General features: G+C 49.1%; 2 protein-coding genes across 10 annotated transcripts in view; one reads left to right on the top strand and one right to left on the bottom strand.

The window, feature by feature from the left end:
• LOC141048736 (phosphoglucomutase-1) overlaps nt 1–19,903 on the bottom strand; it is a 115,980-nt gene extending 96,077 nt beyond the window's left edge. The window contains exons 1-4 of one of the 7 annotated variants that reach the window (XM_073544665.1): nt 19,719–19,903; nt 11,880–11,994; nt 8,212–8,387; nt 144–355 (exon numbers count right to left, since the gene is read on the bottom strand). In XM_073544665.1, the coding sequence (XP_073400766.1) occupies nt 144–355; nt 8,212–8,386 (387 nt within the window). In that variant the 5' untranslated portion in view covers nt 8,387; nt 11,880–11,994; nt 19,719–19,903. Of the gene's footprint in view, nt 1–143; nt 356–8,211; nt 8,388–9,106; nt 9,127–10,285; nt 10,853–11,879; nt 11,995–19,718 lie in introns of those variants that run through there. The other 6 variants (XM_073544664.1, XM_073544660.1, XM_073544662.1 and 3 more) reach the window with 6 other exon arrangements.
• Nucleotides 8,223–22,462, top strand: part of ITGB3BP (integrin subunit beta 3 binding protein) — a 36,918-nt gene continuing 22,678 nt past the window's right edge. Inside the window, exon 1 of one of the 3 annotated variants that reach the window (XM_073544672.1) lies at nt 8,223–8,269. In XM_073544672.1, the coding sequence (XP_073400773.1) occupies nt 8,238–8,269 (32 nt within the window). In that variant the 5' untranslated portion in view covers nt 8,223–8,237. The other 2 variants (XM_073544673.1, XM_073544670.1) reach the window with 2 other exon arrangements.

Below are 22,462 nucleotides of genomic sequence, written 5' to 3'. Positions count from 1 at the left end.
TTACTGTACTTGTATGTATTATGTACACCCCTCCTCACATGTAAAGCGCCATGGAATAAATGGCGCTATAATAGATAATAGATACATAGATGATAGATAGATAGATAACAGATAAATAATAGTTTGGGATTTGGTGCTCGTACTGTGGTGAAGACCTTGGTGAAATCATCATGGAGGATGAATCCTTTGTTGGCGGGGTCCAGTTTTCGGAAAGCTTTCAGGAGTTCGGCTTTTGCAGCAGGTTTCTCTTTTTTCACAATGGCGCAGAAGTCGTCATAGTTCATCTCCTTGGTCTTGGCAGTCCAGTATCGGCTGAGCGTTCTGTTAGACGGATTCCGTCCGGCTCGCTGGAGAACTGCAAAGAGGGAGAACAAGCTGTGAGATGACCGGATCGGCCCGGCGCACGATACATGAGTATCAATTATGAATCAACATCTCTTTTTTGGGAAATCTGATGAGTAATAACCAACATGCTGTATATTTCTCAATCGGCGACACGTCCACCATCCGGGCGCCTGTCACTGCGATCCCTGACGTGCCCGATCTGCCAAACACTGGAGGAGAACCTCTGAACGTGCCCAATCTCCCAGAAGACTTGGTGGAAATGACAGCTACATAATGTGATGGAGTGTGGGGATCGTTTACTTTCTGAGGATCTAATCCCTGCGGATCTCCTGTAGCAAAATCTGCAGCAAAAATAGTGATTTTAAGCAGCAGATTTTAATCTCCGCAATGCAAAGTGCAGGTCAATTTTCCCTGCAGATTTTCCAATCCCGCAGGGGATTTTCATTGTGAGGTGAGTGGTGCTGATGACGCCGCGTCTGCTCACACTTGCGGATCGTGTCCTGGCAGGTATCTGCAGCCTTCGATGTCATCGGCACAACCTGCTTCCCGATGATCCACAAGACAACCCCTTTAAGGGTTTGTTTCACGCAACAGAATTTCCTACTAGGAAAAATTAAAGTGTCCGTGTTTTCTAAAGCCGGCATCAGCACCCCCTAGCTACTAAGACCAGATTGTTCTTGGCGCGGTGGCGGCGGCTCCAACACTTGGGAATACCCATGTTAAGGTCACGGCTCCTTGAGATCAATCCGATCACGTGACCTCCCAACCCTCCGGCGCGCGGTAACATTATAGCCTGTGAATTAGACGGCAGGAAAATTATTTTCATTCCTGTTCATTTATCTCCTGGGAACATGTTCCCCGATCCTGGGACAGTTAACCCCTTAAAGCCCCAGATCTGTGCACGATGTGTTCCTCCTCTCTGCGGGGAAGAAGCAGAGGGGGGAGGGGAGGTTTAATCATCATTTAATGACGGGAAATATTTGGTATTCTGTCGGCCTGTTCTCCGCGACCTTGACACCGCCGCTCGTATAATAATAATTGGTCAATTGCTTAAGTGGCTCGTGGAAAGAGATGAAAGACATAACAAGCCGAAAGGAGCTAACATTTGTTCTCGCCGCTACTATTTTTGACGCTGGATTATGAGAAACCTGCCATTAGCTGCGAGGGGGGGAAAAAAAATCTTTTGCCATAATGTTGAAAGCCTTCATTAGGCTAAGCACATCTGCTGAATGTGACCGCCTGTTAAACTAGCCGTGGCGTAATTAGGATATCACGACTGAAGAGATCCGAGGTGTCATCAGGATTTATCTCTCTATCAGCGCGGCAGAACGCCGGAGATTAACCCCCGCCGCGCCACCGCCTGAGGGTGCCACGGAGAAAACAAGGCGCATTTCCTATGGGAAAGCCGCCGTCGTGGCAGCTGGCGGGGTTCCGTTTTTTTTACATGCATTTTTTTTTTCCAGCTGAAATCAAGGCTGCGGTAATATTTCTAATCAGCAGTTAATATAGATAGAAGTCCATTTTTTTTTTTCCTTACAAATTCTCGCCTTCCGCCCACCTTCACACTGTACAAAAACTACATATAAGAATGGGGGGGGGGGGGGAGGTTCGCGTGTGGTTTTTATTTACGTTTTGGAAGCAAAAACGTATCGAAATTTCTGCGATGATCGGGCTTTGTTGTGCGACGTTGAGCCTCGTTCACACCTTTTTTTTTTTCTCGTGCCCGTGATTTTTCGAGGGAGACGTGTCCAATTTTGAGCCAAGTGTTGGATCAAAATCGTCAGTGCCAACCTATGGGTCCTGGAAAGTATCGGACCGCACTCGTATGTCCGTCACTCGTGGACTGCTAGATAAAAAAAGGTTTCTCTAAGTTTTACCACCTGTTTCTCATCTGAGAAAAACTGATGAAACTTTGACCAAACTCTGATAAAAAAAAAAAAAATTACTGATAAAATTCAGACTTTTTTTTTTTATTTTCGTATGAGAAAATCATTGAATGAAGCCTTAATGTGCATTTAAAAAAATGCAGTTAGAAACGTCAGTGTTTTTGGGATGTAAACATTTTTCATAGTTTTTTTTTTTTTTTTTTCTTTCTTTTAATGTTTTGGGACATAAGTATTTACATCGTTTTTGGTTTTTTTTATCTTTTAAAAAGCGCCCTAATCAAAGCTTTCATCCTCTTAATATATTGCAGCCATAATATTATACAGCACTGTGCACTTACAATTGCTCATTTTGCCTTTCTACCCAGCTAATTCTTCTCTTTTCTCTGCTCTATGTAGAAACAGGAAGTCTCTTGTCCCTCCATTTATCATCCCCCTCTTCAACTCCTGACCCAACTATTCCCTCCTCCCCCTGCCACTGACTTTTGCAGTGATTCATGCAGGGAAACTTTACCTCCTGTTTCTACTTAGAGCTTGGAAGGATTCAGCTCATCAGTTTTTGATCTTGTGATGTCATAGACCTAATGGAAAACAGAAGAAATACCTGGGGAGAAAGGCAAAATGAGCAATTGTAGCAATTGTAAGTGCTGTGTAATATGATGGCTGCAATATATTAAGAAGATAAAAACTGTCATGGGAGGAGGAGGGCTTCTTTAAGTTGTTTTTCCCCTCTGTTTCCTGACGTTTTATAAGCCTATGAGAAAAAAAGCCTGGAGCATGCTGCAAAATGAAGAAAAAAAAAAATCACCAAAATGCCATAACCCACAACAGTTTCTATGTAAAGTATTTTATTTTTTATTACTGACTTTAAAGCTGCACAAGAAAAAGCAAAAAAAAAAAATACATTCATACAAATAATAAAACACCAATGAAGATGCCATGAGACTGAGCCTGCATGCGTATATGGGAGGTTTGGAAAGATAAGCTGTTACCCGACTGCTAAGACCTCATTCACACGTCTGATTTTAACATGCATGACAAAAAACAGACCGATTATTTTGATCAGAGTGTGGTCCGAGTGTCATCTTATTTTCTTGTACGTGGAGAAATTAAATTCTCCACCTTTTCCATTCTAAGTATGTGAAAATCAGACTGAACTCAGATGGCATCAGAGTGCAGTTTAATCACAGACCCACTGACTTGCATTGCAGATCATCGGTCTCTGTGACTTACCTCTTGGTCAGCGAAAAAAATCACGTACATGGGAATGGCCCCATCAGAGGGAAAAGTGAAATCAGTAAAAACCTCAGTGATCACTTGTACGTGAAAATCAGACGTGTGAATGAGGCCTAAAGTGTAAAGAGTCAGAACTGCTGGCCGTACTGGGAGTGCTATGATGAAGCCGGTGAACCTCCGCTAGGAATACAATGGCGCTGCTGACTTTTAATGTGCACGTGAGCGACATCATTGGCAGTCATCCGTCAGCTCGGTGTAAGGCCACGTTCACACGGTCAGTATTTTACATCAGTATTTGAAAGCCAAAACCAGGAGTGGGTGAGAAATACAGAAGTAGTGACTGGTTTCTATTTTACTTTTAGTTTTTGCGAGGTGAAAATGTCCTGGGAACGGGATTCTCCAGGTCAATACAATAACACAGATACAGGACCTTGCAAAAGTATTCGGCCCCCTGGAACTTTTCAACCTTTTCCCACATATCAGGCTTCAAACATAAAGATACCAAATGTAATTTTTTTGATGAAGAATCAACAACAAGTGGGACACAATTGTGAAGTTGAATGAAATTTATTGGTTATTTTAAATTTTTGTGGAAATTCAAAAACTGAAAAGTGGGGCGTACAATATTATTCGTCCCCTTTAGGCTAAGTGCACACGTACCGGAACTCTCGCGGAAATTACCGCGTGAATTCCGGAATTCCATTCCGCGGGAAAATCGCATTTTAAATTCCCGCGGAAAAACTAGCATTTTGCAAGCGTATTTAGCTTGCAAAATGCTAGCGTTTTCCAAGCGATCTGTAGCATCGCTTGGAGAACTGTTTGACAGGTTGGTCACACTCAGTAGTAAAAGATAGAATGCAAACAAAAATAAAAAATAGTGTTATTCTCACCTTCCGGCGTCCCACGCATCCGTTCCCAGTAATCCTTTGCGAAAATGCCCGCGATGACGTCCGTTCTCGCGGGATCGCGATGTCTCGCGGTAATTCGCGATGACGTCGCACGAATGACCGCGAGACTTCGCGATCCCGCGAGAACGGACGTCATCGCGGGCATTTTCGCAAAGGATTACTGGGACCGGGAGCATGGAGAGAGGCGGGAAGCCTGCGCGGGACGCCGGAAGGTAAGAATAACAATATTTTTTATTTTAAATTCTATTTTTTACAGGGATATGGTACCCAAAGCCCGGAGGACAGTCTCCTCTCCTCCGGACCGTGGGTACCATCCGCAATTGTTCTGCTTACTTTTCGCATGGTGTGCACAGCCACATGCGGGAAGTAAGCGGAACAATGCATTCCTATGGGTGCGGGATCGCCGCGATTCCGCAAATTAATGAGCATGCTGCGGTTTTTACCGCGAAGCGATTCCGCCGCGGTAAAAACCGCAGCATTAGCACAGCATTGCGGAATCCCATAGGAATGCATGGGATGCTTATTTTTCGCGGCAAAATCGCGCGGTTAAAACCACCGCGGAAACGCGAAAAAAACGCCACGTGTGAACTCAGCCTTACTTTCAGTGCAGCAAACTCATTCCAGAAGTTCATTGTGGATCTCTGAGTGATCCAATGTTGTCCTAAATGACTAATGATGATAAATATAATCCATCTGTGTGTAATCAAGTCTCTGTATAGATGCACCTGCTCTGTGATAGTCTCAGGCTATGTGCACACGTTGCGGATTGTAAGCGTCTTTGCTACAATTACCATTAAATTCAATGGCATTCCGTATTGCTGTGCTAATGCTGCGTATATTTCCGCTGCGGAATTGCATAGCGGTAAAATCCGCAGCATGTTCCTTCTTTGAGCGGAATCACAGCGATTCTGCTCACATAAGATTGCATTGAAACGCTCACATTAAGCATGTGGCTATGCCCACCATGCGTGAAGTGAGCGCTTCATGTGCGAATGGTACCCAAGGTCTGGAGAAGAGGAGACTGTCCTCCATGCCCTGGGTACCATATCCCTGTAAAAAATAGAATAAAAATATAAAATAGTGATATTCTCACCTTCCGCCGGCCGCCGGAGCTCTCCCGCCTGTCCGTCACGCTGCCGGCAAGTTCCGTTCCCAGGCACGCTTTGCAAGAATCACCCCATATGATGTAGCGACCACTACGTCATCAAAGGTCCTTCACGCAAAGCATGCCTGAGAACGGAACTTGCCGGCAGCGTGGCTGAGGAGATCGGGGGCCGTTTTATTTTTTGCATTATTTTGAACATCCTATCTTTTACTACTGATGCTGCATAGGCAGCATCAATAGTAAAAAGTTGGTCACACTTGATACTGTTATGGAGAAGTTTAACACCAGATTTGGATACAAAATGATTTCCAAAACTTTAAACATCCCAAGGAGCACTGTGCAAGCGATCACATTGAAATGGAAGGAGTATCATACCACTGCAAATCTACCAAGACCCGGCCGTCCCTCTAAACTTTCATCTCAAACAAGGAGAAGACTGATCAGAGATGCAGCCAATAGGCCCATGGTGACTCTGGATGAACTGCAGAGATCTACAGCTGAGGTGGGACAGTCTGTCCATAGGACAATAATCAGTCGTACACTGTACAAATCTGGCCTTTATGGAAGAGTGTCAAGAAGAAAGCCATTTCTCAAAGTTATCCATAAAAAGTGTCGTTTAAAGTTTGCAATAAGCCACCTGGGACACACCAAACATGTGCAAGAAGGTGTTCTGGTCAGATGAAACCAAAATCAAACTTTTTGTCAACAATGCCAAACGATATGTTTGGTGTAAAGGCAACACAGCTCATCACCCTGAACACACCATCCCCACTGTCAAACATGGTGGTGGCAGCATCATGGCTTGGGCCTGCTTTTCTTCAGCAGGGACAGGGAAGATGGTTAAAATTGATGGGAAGATGGATGGAGCCAATTACAGGACCATTCTTGAAGAAAACCTGTTGGAGTCTGCAAAAGACCTGAGACTGGGACGGAGATTTGTCTTCCAACAAGACAATGATCCCAAACATAAAGCAAAATCTACAATGGAATGGTTCACAAATCAACGTATCCAGGTGTTAGAATGGCCAAGTCACAGTCCAGACCTGAATCCAATCGAGAATCTGTGGAAAGAGTTGAAAACTGCTGTTCACCAACGATATCCATCAAACCTCACTTAGCTCGAGCTGTTTGCCAAGGAAGAATGGGCGAGAATTTCAGTCTCTCGATGTACAAAACTGATAGAGACATACCCCAAGCGACTTGCAGCTGTAATCGCAGCAAAAGGTGGCGCAACAAAGTATTACGTTAAAGGGGCCGAATAATATTGCACGCCCCACTTTTCAGTTTTTGAATTTCCACAAAAATGTAAAATAACCAATAAATTTCATTTAACTTCACAACTGTGTCCCACTTGTTGTTTCTTCACCAAAAATTTACATTTGGTATCTTGATGTTTGAAGCATGATATGTGGGAAAAGGTTGAAAAGTCCCAGGGAGCCGAATACTTTCGCAAGGCACTGTACCAAACTTTTGCAGTTTTTTTTTTATATTTTAGTAGTGGGAAAACAAAATTCTGATCTTTGAAAAGAAAAAAACCTCCGTGCCGCCATTTTCTAAGACCTGTAACTCTTTATTATTTCGTGCGAGGGATTGTTTTTATTTGTGTCATTTTGGGGGACAAACAATTTTGATCTCATGTAGCATTATTTTAGGGTGGGGGGCAGCAAATGAAAAAACAACAAATCTGGAGGTTTTTTTATATAGTTTTACACCATTTTTCCCATAAGTTAATTACTTTATATTTTCACAACTGGACTTTGGTTGATACAAAATCGGATTCTAATTTTTTTTTTTCCTTTTCGGTTCTTTATTATTGATTGTCAAATTGAGAGTGGGGTCAATTCAAAATTTTGTTTTTCATTTTTCAATATTTTTTTTATAACTTTTCTGGGTTTTTCTTTTAAGCCCCCTAACAGGAGATCAGAACTTGTGATCCTTTCGTCACTTGTACGATAATACATAATATTACAGCATACAGTGACATTAATGATCTTCTACGAAGAGTACAGAGATGGCGGCGAGGTGATCCGTGCCCAATGGCCAGGACTGGGTGAAGGGGACATGGAATGTACACCCACACCAGATCGCTTAATGAAATGCCACTGTTAAAAACTTGTGGCGGCATTTAAGTGGTTAAAAAGGAGGCGACTTCTGCTGCTGGTACGTAACAGCTTGATACACTTGCCAACATGTACAGAAGATGTCAGGAAGGGGTATTCCTATCCGAGCGAGTTAACCCCTAGCATACCAGACAACTTGCTGATGGTCATAACACTCCTCTTTAGAATGGGGCAATGAAGTGGTTTGGTTCATTGTCTATGGGACTGCTGTAGATAGCTGAGCGCTGCTCTTGGGTATCTTTGTCAGTCCCATAGGCAATGAATGGAGTGGCTGAGTTCTGCTCTCGGGATCGTGGGGGTCCCATTCACTAATGGCATAGGAGGCCACTGCTCCGTTCAAACACTTCAGAGCCCCACTCTAAAATGCATTATGGGATGGAGGGGTCCCACAATGATCAGCAGGTTATCACGTCTTCTGTCGACAGGTGATAACTTATTAAGGTAGGAATAACCCATTAAAAAACCGCTTGTATTAACCCTTAAAACTAACCATGCAGTCATTCTTTGCAAAGTGGGGGCCTTGATCTCAGGACAACTAATCACAAGTAAGCTTATATATATATATATTTTTTTTTTTATATGACAGAGCGACAACAGAATCCAAGGATGATTACCGAGACACAGCTGCTGCCGGTCGGTGATGTTCTCCAGGCTGCTCCTGAACACGGTCAGGTAAGCGGCGCGGCAGGAAGTGTAAAACGCCTCCTGGTCATCGGACTTCGGAGCCTCTGATCGCTCACCTGATCGCTTACTGGAAATGGACGTGCTGCTTCCATACAAACCCGACATTCTGCAAATCACCAACAAGGCGTTACCATAAATATAGAACAACAATACAAAATAAAGAACTCCTCCTCCAGTCACATCCAGAGCAGCAGCGCAAATACAGCAGCTTCCCTCACATTGTCTATATCCGTACAGAGCACATACGGCTCCACAAGGAACGTGGCAAATACCGGAGAGAAGAGCACGCAATGACACAGGCTATGGTCACACATTGCATTTTTTTTTTCTGCAGACAAAACCTGCTCTCTTGGCAGTAAAGTAGCTGCTTACAAAAAGCACGTTTTCCTCTATTTTTGTTGTCTCTTGTGCAGGATGATAAAATTTAGAGCCCCCCCCCCCAAAAAAAAAAAAGAAACTTCCTTAGGTTTTTGCACCAAAACCGCTGCAAAACCTGACAGCTGCGTTTTTTGTTGAGTGTTTGCACATACTCATTGCTTTCTATGGCTGAAAAAATGCTGGAAAACTCTGAAAGTAGAGACATGCTGCAGATGTGTGTGCATGAGATTTCTGAAATCGCATAGACTTTGCTGGCACTGGAAAAAGCAGCCGAAACTTTGCATAAAAAAAAAGCAGCAAAAATGCAACATATGAACATAGCCTTACACTGTTAGTACGGAAGAAAAAAAGACACAAATGCATCAAATTCAGCTTTGAATGCAGCGTGATGTTATATCGGAAATATCCTGCAAAGATGTAAAGGGGGAAAGTGAATAATCAGCTCACAGCATTACAAGACCCTGGAGAGGAGGAGACGTCACAAGGAGTGACTGCACCAGCAGAATAGTGAGTGCAGCTCTGGGGTATAATACAGGATGTAACTCAGGATCAGTAATGTATGTACACAGTGACTACACCAGCAGAATAGTGAGTGCAGCTCTGGGGTATAATACAGGAGGTAACTCAGGATCAGTAATATAATGTATGTACACAGTGACTGCACCAGCAGAATAGTGAGTGCAGCTCTGGGGTATAATACAGGATGTAACTCAGGATCAGTAATGTATGTACACAGTGACTGCACCAGCAGAATAGTGAGTGCAGCTCTGGAGTATAATACAGGATGTAACTCAGGATCAGTAATGTAATGTATGTACACAGTGACTGCACCAGCAGAATAGTGAGTGCAGCTCTGGGGTATAATACAGGATGTAACTCAGGATCAGTAATGTAATGTATGTACACAGTGACTGCACCAGCAGAATAGTGAGTGCAGCTCTGGAGTATAATACAGGATGTAACTCAGGATCATTAATGTATGTACACAGTGACTGCACCAGCAGAATAGTGAGTGCAGCTCTGGGGTATAATACAGGATGTAACTCAGGATCAGTAATGTATGTACACAGTGACTGCACCAGCAGAATAGTGAGTGCAGCTCTGGAGTATAATACAGGATGTAACTCAGGATCAGTAATGTAAGTACACAGTGACTGCACCAGCAGCATACTGAGTGCAGCTCTGGACACACCCCAGAAGAGGAGGAGCGTCGCAGCTGAGCCTCTGCAGGCTGGGGTTTTGCTAAGCTCCTGGGAAGGGAGGTTTTTTTTCCTGCAAGGACTTTCCATCTGCCCCCTTCCCAGGAAAGAGGACTCTCCCTGGGACTGAGCGCCGGGGCTGTGCCCCTGGCTCCCACCCTCCGGCAAGCCAGCTGGGGGTGGGGGGCCTCATCCACCACCAGGAGGCCCAAGGCACAGTCAGCCAGTCCCAGGGATGGGGAAAAAGCGGACCCCAGGGGGCCGCAAGGCTCCAGGGTCCGGGACCCCTGAAGTGAAGGCTGTGGCGGGCCCTTCCCCCGGAGGTGCAGCAGCCGGCAGAGGTGAGGCGGGGCCCCCCCTTAACATCTGGGGCTCCAAGGTTGCGGGAGAGCCAGCTACCACCTACGCCTCCCGCATTCATGCCCACCTCTCCGAGTACGAGGAGGCCGGCAAGCAGCTCAGGAGACTCCGGGGGGAGTTGGAGGGAGCCCGGGTCATCAGTAAAAACAGGCTCCCTGCCTCAAAGAGAGCAGAGGTCAACGCCACGGTCAAGCGGCTGAAAGGGGAGATTCGGGCCCTGGAGGACAGGCGAAGTTCCATCATGGCCGGCAGCGGCCCCTTCCAGGAAAAGCTGCAGAACGAGGACCGGTTCAGGGCCATGGCCGGTGGGTTTCCTGGGGGGTCAGGAGTCCCCATCCAGGTGGAGGAAAGCGAGGAGGAGGAAGAGCAAGATGGCGCCCACACCACACCCGGGCCGCCTCCACCTGAAGACCTGGCGGACACCAGCGAGAGCCAGGTAACATGCAGCGAGATAGCCCCTGAGCAGGTGGCCCTCCCGCTGGACTCCAGTAACGCGGAGGAAAGCGGGAGCGAGGGGGAGGATGGAGGGAGCGGGAGTAGTTCTGAGGGGGGCTGCCTCATCCTTAAACAAGTACGGCAGACTGAATCCCCAGCACGGTTTGGCACGCTGTTGTTTGGGTATGAGGTCTGCCCGGAGGATGGGGCAACCGGGAAGAGGAGAAACAGGAGGCGCAGGCGTAAGGCCTCTGAAGGCGTGGAGGAACAACTGGTTTTTGCTCCCCTTCCCGGGGCCCCTCTGTCCCACTGTGTGGAACCCGCTACCCACCCCGGCTCGAGCCCTGTGGTGGGTCCGCAGCAAGGGAGCGGGGAGAGAGATGACTGTTGTGACCTGACTGTCGCATCTGGTGACAGTTCAGACCAGGGCAGCGACATGGAGGTCGGTGCTGGTTGTGGTGTTGGTGGTGGTGTCCAGGCTCAGCCCTCGGTGGCAGGGGGGGCTGGCCTGGCACCAGGCAAAGTTGGTAAAGCCAGGGCCGCACCTCCGGCGGCGAGTGCTGGGGCTTCTGGACCCCCCACGTACGGATCCGCTAAGTCTGGATCGCTAGTGGGGGTCCAGAAGCCTAGGAAGGGCGAACAGAACATCAAGCAGCAGCTGAGGCGGTGCAAAGTGCTGGTCGCTCCCATGTCGGCGCCTGTGGTGAGAGCGGGGTCTCCGGCACGTCGACCCAAAAAGGGGTCCGTGCAGGGGGCTCCGCCGCCGCTGGGCGACGAGGGGGAGTGGCCGGCCTTGCCCGTCTCAAGTGGTGGGCATAGGGTGGCGGCGGTGGTCCGTGAGGGGGGCGTGGCCTCCCCGAGTGTTGCCCGGCCTGCAAAGGCTGCGGCGTGCGGGGGGGGGCATGTCCTCCTCGGCCGTCGTCCCACCCGCTGCGTCTGCGTCGCCCGGGGGGGCGTGGCCTCGCAAGGGGTCGCTGCTCTGCCCGTGGTGGCTGTGACTGGCGGGGGGCGTGGCCTCAGCGGTCGCGGCTCCGCCCGCTGTGCTCGCGTCACCCGGGGGGGCCGTGGCCTCGCAGGGGGCCGCGGCTCTGCCTGGGGTGGCTGCGACCGGCGGGGGGGCGTGGCCGCTGCGGGCCCGCTGCCCTCTGTCCCACCCACCCTTCTAAGTAATGCTGTGCTGCCCCCAAAAGCTGGCGGAGAGTTGTCGGGGTCCCCGGCCCACCTACCTTCATCTGGGGGTGCGGGGACTCTGGCGCTCCCTGGCAAGCCGGCGGCGGGGGTGAAGAAAAGTGCAGGGCAGGGAGCGGTGCCAGTGGCCATCCCTGCCCAGAGCAAGGAAACCTTAGAAAAAGGAAAAAAAATGGAGCTGAAACCAGGAGCTGCTGTTGCTCCTAGGCCCAGCCAGGGCAGAGTGCATGATGTCATCAGCACTGAGGCATTTAAAGGGGCAGCAGTGCTCCTGGACAGGAGCTGGAGTAGCTCCCAGCAAGAGAGCTCAGGGCCCCCAGCAGGCAAAGAGAGGAACTGCACTGGTTCGGGAAATGTAAATAATGTAAATAATGTTGCTATGTTCACCAATTGTGCAAGTGAGAGTGAGTACAAAAGTGGAGTGGACATATTTGAGGAGATGTTTGCTGAAGTGAATGGTGATATGAGTGACATGGATGAAGGAGTGAGTGCTACTGTGAATGTGGGTGAGTGTGCTGGGGTGAATGCTGGGGTGAATGCAAATAATAAAAGAGTGAATGGGAGAGTGAGTGGGAGGACGAATGAGGGTGCTGGCACAAGTGGTGGTAGTGGTGGGAGGGCTGGCCCGTCTGCCCCCCTGGCCGCAAGACCCCAACATAGTTATGCGGGGGCCGCGGCTGGGGGTCGGGGTGGTCCTCGGGGTGGTCCTCTGGGGGGGTCTCCTCGCCTCCGGGCTCCAGGGACGGCGCTTTGCACCACCGTTTCCTGGAGGCCCTCAAAAAAGGAGAAAGGTCGATAGTGGTAGAGGGGAGGACAGTGGACTTGTCTTTCTGGATAGAGAGACACGGCCTTGCTGCCTTCCAAAACCAAAGGGAGGGAGGGACTGTTTGGTCTCTCCCCACAGCCGGGCAGGGGCCGCAAAGGAGGAATGTGGTCCGTCTTAGGTGGGGGGGCAGTGAAGCTTGTCCACCTAGGAGCAAGGTGGTGGAGCTCCTCCTTAAGATGGGCTTCGGGGCGAATGACATCTTTGCCCTGATACATCCTTCGGCGTCCCGCTTCTTCGACGTCAGCTTTGTGCGGCCAGAGGGGCTTGAGCTCTTCTGGTCTAACTATGAGCTGGTGTGGGAAGAGCCCGGATGGCGAGACTTCGTTGCGCAAGCGGTGTCTCGCCAAAATTCCGTCAAGCGAGTGACCGTGGTCACTTGTAACGAGTCACTTGCCGGCGTGGACATTATGACGTGGCTTTCCCGTTACGGGGAAGTCACCGAGGTCCCCAAAAAGAACAGGGACGAATTCGGCATCTGGTCGGGGGGCTGGACCTTCATGGTTAAACTGAAGGTTTCCGGCGGCACGGTCACCCACATCCCTTCCTCGGCGTTCCTGGGAAGGGACAGGATCCTGGTCTTCTACCAGGGGCAACCGAAGGTCTGCCACAAGTGCGGCGACCCCACTCACTTCAGCGCTAGCTGCAAGGTACAGAAATGTGCCTTGTGTGGTGGGGTAGGTCATCTGGCCGCCTCGTGTAAGGACATTCGGTGTCACTTGTGTGGTGACCTAGGTCACCCTCTCAGCCGCTGCCCTCGCTCCTTTTCTAATGCCGCTGCAGGCCCGGCGGGAGGAGTCCGTGAGGGAGAAACCTCTGGCGGCGCTCCTGCAGCTGTGGCAGGTGGTGGCGGAGGGGAAGGGGCTGAGGGACCGGTGAGGAAGGGCAATGCCAAGGTGAGGGGCCCCGCGTATGTGCGGAGGCAAGAAAAACGCCATGGGGGTGGGGGGCAGGTGAAGTCTCGGGCAACCGGGTCGATGCCTGCTCCTCCCTCCAGGCCCGTGGCAAAAGCCTCTGAGGTCCTGAGGGAGAGTGTGGTGAGAGAGGAGATCAGGAGGATGGAGAGGGAGGATAAAGCGGCTGACTCGGACGGGTCCTCACAGTATGAAAGTGTTGATTAGGAGGTCCAGGAGCAGCCTACAGCAGCGGGTGGCAAAAGTAAACGTGCCAATCGTAACAAATCGGGGGGGAAGAAGGCTGGCAAGCCTTCAAAATCTCCCCCGCCCCCGACCACCAGGGTGCGCACGGAAGGGCCCGCTGACCCCCCTCTGATTGATCTCTCCAACCGGTTCAGCGTCCTCGGAGGCTCGGATGATGGGCCGCAAGACGAGGATGCTGGGCCGGGGGTACCACCGGAGGGTCCTTCGGGGGATGGTGGGGTCCGTCCCTCAGGGGGCAGTGTTCCTCCTGGGGGGGGGACAGACCTGGAACCCGGGGGCGAGGACACCGGGGGGGGTGGGATGGACACAACGGGAGCTTCCCTGAAAAGGAAGGTGTCCGACCCCTCCCCAGGTGGAGGTGATAGCAGTGGTAAGAAGTTGGCCATCCAACTTGATCACCCATGATGGCGGAACTCGCCCCGTTGACGCTGGCATCTATTAATGTTGCCAGCATAAAGTCAGATGCGGCTCATTTCACGGCCTTTGATTTTTTCTCCCGGATTGAGGCAGAAATTTTATTCTTGCAAGAGACCAGACTAACAGACATGGGGGCCATCTATAAAGCACGGAGGGAGTGGAGGTGCGGGCCCTCATACTGGTCTCTTGCGGCCGAGCCGTATAGCGGGGTGGCAGTCCTTTTTAAGACTGCAGCTGTTGAATGCCGACGGGTTACTGAGTTGGAAATGGGGAGGTGCCTGATCCTAGATGTCTTCATGAGGGGACAAGAGCTCCGGCTCATCAACATCTACGGCCCGCAGTCCAAGTGGGACCGCAAATGTCTCTTCCTGAGGATCAAGCCCTTTCTTTTTACGAGCCGGCAGGTGGTCTTCGGTGGGGACTTCAACACCATTACGAGGTCCCGTGACCGGGGGGGTCCCGGAGATCGCCTGGCTTATGATAGCGTTGCGTTGAATAGCATAGCCAGCGAAGCTCGCCTGGTGGATGTCCACATCCGGCACACCCCAGGTCACGGAGGTTTCACCTACCATAGGGGTAGCTGTAGGTCTAGAATAGACAGGTTTTTTTTGAAGGAGGACGCCATCTTTTCTGCTGTGTCCGCCGTTGAGGTGGAGTTCTCCGATCACTGTCTAATTTTCTTTTCTCTGAATGTTGCAGAGACTCATCGGATGGGAAGAGGGCTGTGGAAGCTCAATTCGTCCCTGCTGGAAGAAGCGGAGGTGAGACAATCCTTCGAGGACTTTCTTCAGAGCCAGGTACCGCTGTTGGATCTCTGTAGTAGTAAGTCAGAGTGGTGGGAGATCTTCAAAAAGCGGGTGGCGGGGTTCTTCCGTCAGCTCTCGAGCCTCAGGAGTCTGAACAGGCACCGCTTGTACCAGGCCCTGGGGAGGAAACTCGAGCAGCTTGTCTCGACTGGAGGTGACCGTGAGGAAATCTCCAGAGTGAAATCTTTGCTCAAGAGGTGTCAGTATGATAGACACACATCTTTAGTTTTTGAGAGGGACTTCGGGAAGTACCGCTCACCCGACCCTTACAGAAACTGTAAGATGTCAGTGAATTGTAAGATGGTGACAGGACTGATCGACAGTACGGGGTCCCTGAACAGATCCAAATCAGGGATCCTGGAGGTGGTCAGATCCTTCTACTCACACCTCTTGGAAAAGAAGGATCTGGATCGGGACAGGATGTCGGCTTTCCTGGCTGAAACCGTCCCTGAGCCAGGGGGTGATCCCTCTCTTGGTGTTTTGGCAGAGGAAATCAGGGAAGAGGAAGTGAGACTGGCCATTGATGGGCTTCGGCCCAAGAAATCGCCAGGTCCGGATGGCTTAACATCCGAGTTCTATAAGACTTTTAGGGACTCCTTGGTCCCCCTCTTGACAGGGGTATTTAATGAGTGTCTCTCCTCGGGCACTCTTCCCGACTCAATGAGGAAGTCAGCCCTCATTATTCTGTCAAAGGGTAAGGATCCGTCCCGTATCGAGAATTGGCGTCCCATAGCGCTTCTCGATATGGACCGGAAGGTTCTGGCCAAGGTGCTGTTTAATCGGCTGGTGAAGTTTGCACCCCGGCTCCTTTCAGGGGCCCAGCATTGCTCTGTTCCGGGCCGCAGTACTTTTAGTGCTGTGCTCGGTGTCCGAGAGGCAGTGGAGCAGGGTAGGGCAGGTCACTGGAGGGGGTACTTGCTGTCATTAGATCAAGCGAAAGCCTTTGACCGGGTCAACCACGAGTACCTCTGGTCCGTCCTTTTGAGGTATGGTCTGCCTGGGAGGTTTGTAAAATGGTTAGAGATCTTGTACCAAGGGGCTGAGACTTTTCCGCTGGTGAACGGTTGGTCAGGTCGCCCTTTTGAGGTGGGTTCTGGGGTCCGTCAGGGCTGTCCGCTGAGCCCGCTTTTATACGTGTTCGCGATCGATCCCTTCCTAAGGAGGGTAGATCGTGGACCGTTGGCGGGAGTCGGGATGGACCAGGCGGGCTCTGGGTCCTCTCTGAGGGTGGTGGCGTATGCCGATGATGTTTCCCTTTTCGTGTCCTCGAGAAGGGAGGCGGATTGGGTCATGTCGGAGGTAGTGCGCTACTCGGAGGCATCCGGGTCCATGATCAACCGGGATAAGTGTGAAAGTCTCTGGCTGGGAGGGGGAGATCCCAGGTTTGATCTCCCGGACACCCTTCCAGGGCCCCAGGCCACCGCCAAAATTCTAGGCATCGAATTTGGCCCCGGGGATTACCCCCAGCAAAATTGGGAGGGCAGACTTAAGATCGCTGCCCAAAAGGTGGACCAATGGAAGGGTTGGTCTTTAACCCTGAGGGAAAGGGTTGCCCTGGCTAAAGGCTTTCTGCTACCTTTATTAATATACCTGGGCAGTGTGTGCATCTTGCCGGAACCTCTCTGGACACGGGTCTATAGCCTGTTCTTCCAATTGTTATGGGGGAATAGGCTTAACCTAATCAAGAGGGAGGTTACATACCGTACGAGGAGACTAGGCGGGTTGGGTATGGTAAACCCGGTGGTGTTTCTAGTAAACACCTTTCTTAAGACTAACATCTCCAACCTCTGGCTAGAGAGGGCTCCTCCGTGGGTAGTCTCCTGCAAGGGTTGGCTTTGGCCTTTCTTCCAGGAATGGGAGACAGGAGGGCAGGTGAAGGACCTACGCACACCTCATGGGCATCTCCCGGCTTACGCTACCCCGGTTCTGAAGGTGATCCGCCGGTGGGGTCTGGGAATGTGGGAAATCAGGACCATGTCGAGGCAATGCCTTGACAGGAGGGTCCTGTTGACCCATTTCCAGAAGCCCCTGGCCCTTAAGGATTGCCCAGGCCGGGATCTGGAGGTCGGGCTGGGGCTTTTAAATTCTAAGCGGATCCCCATGAAATTTTGGGACTTGACCTGGCGTTGCTTCCACGGGAGGCTGTATGTAAAGGATAACCTGAAGTGCAGGAAATCCGATGATCGGGGTTGTCCCCGTGAGGAGTGTGGCGACGTGCTGGAAAGCATGGAGCACTTCCTGCTTCAGTGTCCCTTTAATGCAGAGGTGTACAACAGGGTGGGTGCTTCCATACGTTGGCCGCGGCTGGCGTCCCTCTCCTACGCTGAGTGGGTTTATGGAGCGTTCAGATCCCTGGGTGGCCGGGACCCGTGCACTTTATTTCTAGTCAGTGTAGTGGTTAGGTTCTACACTTGGAATGCACGGTGCCTAGTTTCGACGCGGAAAAAAACCCTCCCAAGGGATGAGGTGGTAGGAAACATCTTGGGTGACCTGGTGAAGGTCCGTTCTTTGGAGTTCGAAAGGTTGGGTGTGAGGAAGGCCTCTTGGCTTTGGAGAGGCCTCTCCTTTTAAAAACGCACTCAAGGGAGAGCTAGCTCCGCGTGAATGAGGGTAGGGATAGCATAAGTTTCACTGGGTGTGCTAGGGACAGAAGTAGGGGCAGATAGGGACAGGGAGGGACAGGCACTGAGGGACAGATAGAAAGTTAGTTATATTAAGTTAGGTGGAGTAGGGACAGGAAGGGACAGATAGGGACAGTTTCTTTAGGGACAGAAGCAGGGACAGTCTTAGTTGTTGAGGGACAGGGTGAATGAGTTAGTGAGGGACGGGGCCTCGAGAACTCCTTTTCCTGGTGGTGGGCTAAAGCATGCCACTCTAGACTTTTGTTTTGGAAACATAGAGCATTAATGGATATTGGGCTTGCAGGCACTGATCTTGGGTCTGCAAAGGAAAGTGTGTGGTGGCAAGCCAAAACAAATATGGTAATAATGTTATGTGGTGTATATGTAGATATATATTGTATATTTGTATTTTTGTGTATTATACATACTTTCTTTTGTTTTAGTTAGGAGTGCATGGGAGGGTGTAGTGAGGTTGGGAGGGGGGTGAATGGGGGGTGAGAATGGGAAAAGAGGACCTTTATCTGAAGGGAAAGTGGATGGACAAATCGTGGAAAGGAAAAGAAGAATGGACCACGTGGTAAATAGCATAGGTTTTGGGTGGAGCCGGGTGAGGGTTTTCCTCTTGGAGCATAAACTGTTTTTGCCAAGAGATAGATGTGATAGGCCATGAACATTGATGGACCTTGTGTGTTTTGTGTAATGGGCCATGGACTTTTGGACCTTGGGTGTGGTGGGGGGATGATAAATAAAAAAAAAAAAAAAAAAAAAAAAAAATTTTCGTAGAGGTGTTAGGCTGGTGCTGGGGTTTTGCCAGTATAAGTGGCTATGGTTTTTTTTAAGGCAGAAGGGCCGGAATATGGTTTTTTTTCTTTATTACTTGTATATAGGTATGGGTGCAAAGCGCGAATGGAGTGTGAAAGGGTGTGCGTAGGGGATGAATGTGTTACATAGGGGTTTCTTTATTTCAAGTTGTATAGGGGTGGAGGGATCCTGCTGGGGCCCTCTAGGCTGGAAAGCCTGGGGGATCAGGTAAAATTGCGAGGTTTGCACAAATATTTATGTCGGGAGCATTGTTTGTCTGCTATGTATTGTGTTTTGTATTATGTAGTCTGTTATGTATTGTGTTTTGTATTATGTAGTCTGTTATGTATTGTGTTTTGATACTTTTAGAATAAAAAAGAGCTACAGGATGTAACTCAGGATCAGTAATGTAATGTATGTACACAGTGACTGCACCAGCAGAATAGTGAGTGCAGCTCTGGAGTATAATACAGGATGTAACTCAGGATCAGTAATGTATGTACACAGTGACTGCACCAGCAGAATAGTGAGTGCAGCTCTGGAGTATAATACAGGATGTAACTCAGGATCAGTAATGTAATGTATGTACACAGTGACTGCACCAGCAGAATAGTGAGTGCAGCTCTGGGGTATAATACAGGATGTAACTCAGGATCAGTAATGTAATGTATGTACACAGTGACTGCACCAGCAGAATAGTGAGTGCAGCTCTGGGGTATAATACAGGATGTAACTCAGGATCAGTAATGTAATGTATGTACACAGTGACTGCACCAGCAGAATAGTGAGTGCAGCTCTGGGGTATAATACAGGATGTAACTCAGGATCAGTAATGTAATGTATGTACACAGTGACTGCACCAGCAGAATAGTGAGTGCAGCTCTGGAGTATAATACAGGATGTAACTCAGGATCAGTAATGTAATGTATGTACACAGTGACTGCACCAGCAGAATAGTGAGTGCAGCTCTGGGGTATAATACAGGATGTAACTCAGGATCAGTAATGTAATGTATGTACACAGTGACTGCACCAGCAGAATAGTGAGTGCAGCTCTGGGGTATAATACAGGATGTAACTCAGGATCAGTAATGTAATGTATGTACACAGTGACTGCACCAGCAGAATAGTGAGTGCAGCTCTGGGGTATAATACAGGATGTAGCTCGGTTACGGTTATATGGATACAGGCAGCTCCCGGGGGAGGTTGTGCTGTCTCTTCCCATTTCCTACCGTGTCTCCACTACTTACTGTATATGTCTCCGTCTTCTCCCTGGTCCGTTTTCTTCCGCTGTTCTGTTACCAGGGGAACGCGGAGCCGGAAGTGATGTAACTCTCCAATAGCAAACATGGCCGTCTCGGCCTCACCGTCTGCTGCACTTGTGTGTAGTGTTCTTCTCCCGCATTTTTCTGGTCTGGTCCAGTGACACGAGTTACCAGCTGTGCGCGGCTGCAGGTTCTCAGTATATTTGGAGGAATATGAGTGGGTGAAGGTGAGGAGGAACTTTGCAGCCTGACACTGGTTCCGGGGGGGAAGGGTTTAGTGGTGCACACGGCGCCAGTGGCCGTCTTGGACGGTTTTCTGGAGCAGTGACCGGATGCGGTGAGTACAGCGGTGTCTCCTGTCCGGAGCCTTCACCCTCATTTGTGCCATGGGACTACAACTCCCAGCATTGCGCTTCCTCGCTGTTGGAGCGGTTTCCCGCAGGTTTCGCTCGTGTTACAGTCACTTGCAGTTTTTTCTTCACCAGGTGTTTCTCAACCTGAAGAGAAAATTAGAAGCTGAAAATCCCGCAGACTCTTCTTATGTGACAGGATCTTTGGTGTTTTAAGCGTTGATTCTTCCAAAAGAGATTTTGCAAAAAAAACACAAAGTGTGAGAAAGTAATTTATAGGAAGCGGTGAGTGATGAGGCTTGTGGTGAGGCGCCGGGCGATCACAGGGCGCAAACGAAAACTCCAGACAATGGGAACATCGTTGGATTGGATGGAGCGCCCTCGGTGGTTAATGGCCGACTGCAAAGATGTCCGAGGGCGCTCAAAACTAAAATACTCTGTAAGGGTGTGCACACGGCGCGGATTCTGCTGCGGATCCGCTGACAGTGTACAATGCTAATCAATGGATTTTAAAAACCGCTGTGCACATGAAGATTTTTCCGCGGTTTTAAATCCGCAGCATGTCAATTCTTTCTGCGGATTCCGTAGCGGTTTGACACTTGTTCCATTGTCCAGGTGTCAAAACGCAGGGGAAAACCGCAGGAAAATCCGCAGGAAAACCGCAGGTCACTCTACCTGCAAATCCGCACGGAAAAATCCGAAGAGGAATCCGCACTGTGTGCACTCACCCTGAAGGAGAGTTTCCTCTAGGAAATGTATCATCTTTGATCGCCTCGAAATAAATGTGCACACACATCCCCTTCTTAATTGCAGATTTGTCACAAAACCTGAAGGAAATCCTGATGTAGGAAAGTCAATGATAATCCTAAAGTCCCGTTCACACAATGCTTATTTCCGAGTTGCAGAGAAATGTGCAGCGTGTGCGTTTTTGCAGCAATTCTTCACCCCAGAATGCTAGAAAAGCGCCTAAAAACTGAGTTTTTGCCTGTTTTTTTTTTTTTTTTCCTATGAAGAAATACAGAAATTTCTGCAACCAAATACTGAACGTATTCGCGTACCCCAGACTCCGATTCTCACGAATCCTCGGCTGCTGATTCCGCTCTGTACATGCCCCCCCATGTGCGGTGGCCACCAGCCCCGTACAGAATACCTGCACAATATACAGCACAGGGACAGTGTCCCCGTTACCTCTAGTTATAATCTCACTGCTGGCGGACAGCACATACACCGTCCAGCAAGCGCCTAAGTGCTACCAAACCGGGCGCACGTAGGTCCACAGTTATCAATGTGTTCGTGTTCTTTTTTGGTGATTGACTAATTCATAACACATCAGAAGCCTGACTTGTACCAGTTGTTTTTTTTTACGCTTTGTTCATCACCAGGCAGTTTTTAGAAATGTCGGTTTGTGGCATAAGTATGTCAGATCTGTTATTGGGGTGTGATATTATTTTAGCAACTGGGTTTAAATTAAAGCGGCCAAGAGCTGATACAAGGAAGACAAAGCGTCTGAGGCTCTGTTCACATTTATTCTGTTTCCATTCAAATTCCTAAGAAACCGGTTGGAGACAAAGCTTCTGTGATTGTCATGGCTTCTGTTCCAGATTTTTTATTGTTTAAAAAAAAACTAAGTCTTTATCTCTTTTGTTTTCACCTTCAAGTGAACGGAGGCCGGATGGAGTCCAAAGTGATTCTCTCACTAACGTGTGTAACAAGATTTTATTTTATTCACTTGTATAGGGCTAACATTCCACAGCACTTTCCAGACCTCACCATTGTCCCCACTGGGGATTACAATCCCTATTCCCTATCAATAAGACTACTGTTATGTGTCTTATTGCAAGGTATTTTTGCACATTTGTCATTCTGTGCTTTTTGTTTGTGTTTCAGTCAGGGTGGAGTGAACATGGTCCAACAGACTTGTTCACATTGTGCATGTCACATGTGTGTTTTTAATCCAGTTTTTTTCATGCTTATGCATGATTTGAGAGACCCCACCCCTCTCTTGTGTGACATGCACATAAGGAGCTGTCTTGCATCACGTGCCCATACCAGAAAGCGCCTGTCTTAATCCTGCTCATTTAGACACAGTTCATATGTTCAGGTATTAAATACATTAGATAGGGACTGCTTCAATACGGGTTACCTTGACGTTGGTGAGGCAGCTTGGTATACATTTTTTTGCAAAAAAACGTATAGACTAAATACCCTGTGTTTGTTATTACCTTTTATCAGCACTTGCTGACTACTGTTATGTGTCTTATTGCAAGGTATTTTTGCACATTTGTCATTCTGTGCTTTTTGTTTGTATTCCCTATCAGTATGTCTTTGGGGTCTGGGAGTAAAACAGAGAACCTAGAAAAACCCACACAAACACGGGGA

This window comes from Dendrobates tinctorius, unplaced genomic scaffold (genome assembly GCF_039654945.1).
Source record: "Dendrobates tinctorius isolate UK_male_01 unplaced genomic scaffold, ASM3965494v1 ptg000138l, whole genome shotgun sequence".
NCBI classification, from domain to species: Eukaryota; Metazoa; Chordata; class Amphibia; order Anura; family Dendrobatidae; genus Dendrobates; species Dendrobates tinctorius.
Note: the sequence above shows the minus strand (reverse complement) of the source record. Positions and strands in the feature narration are given on the sequence as shown.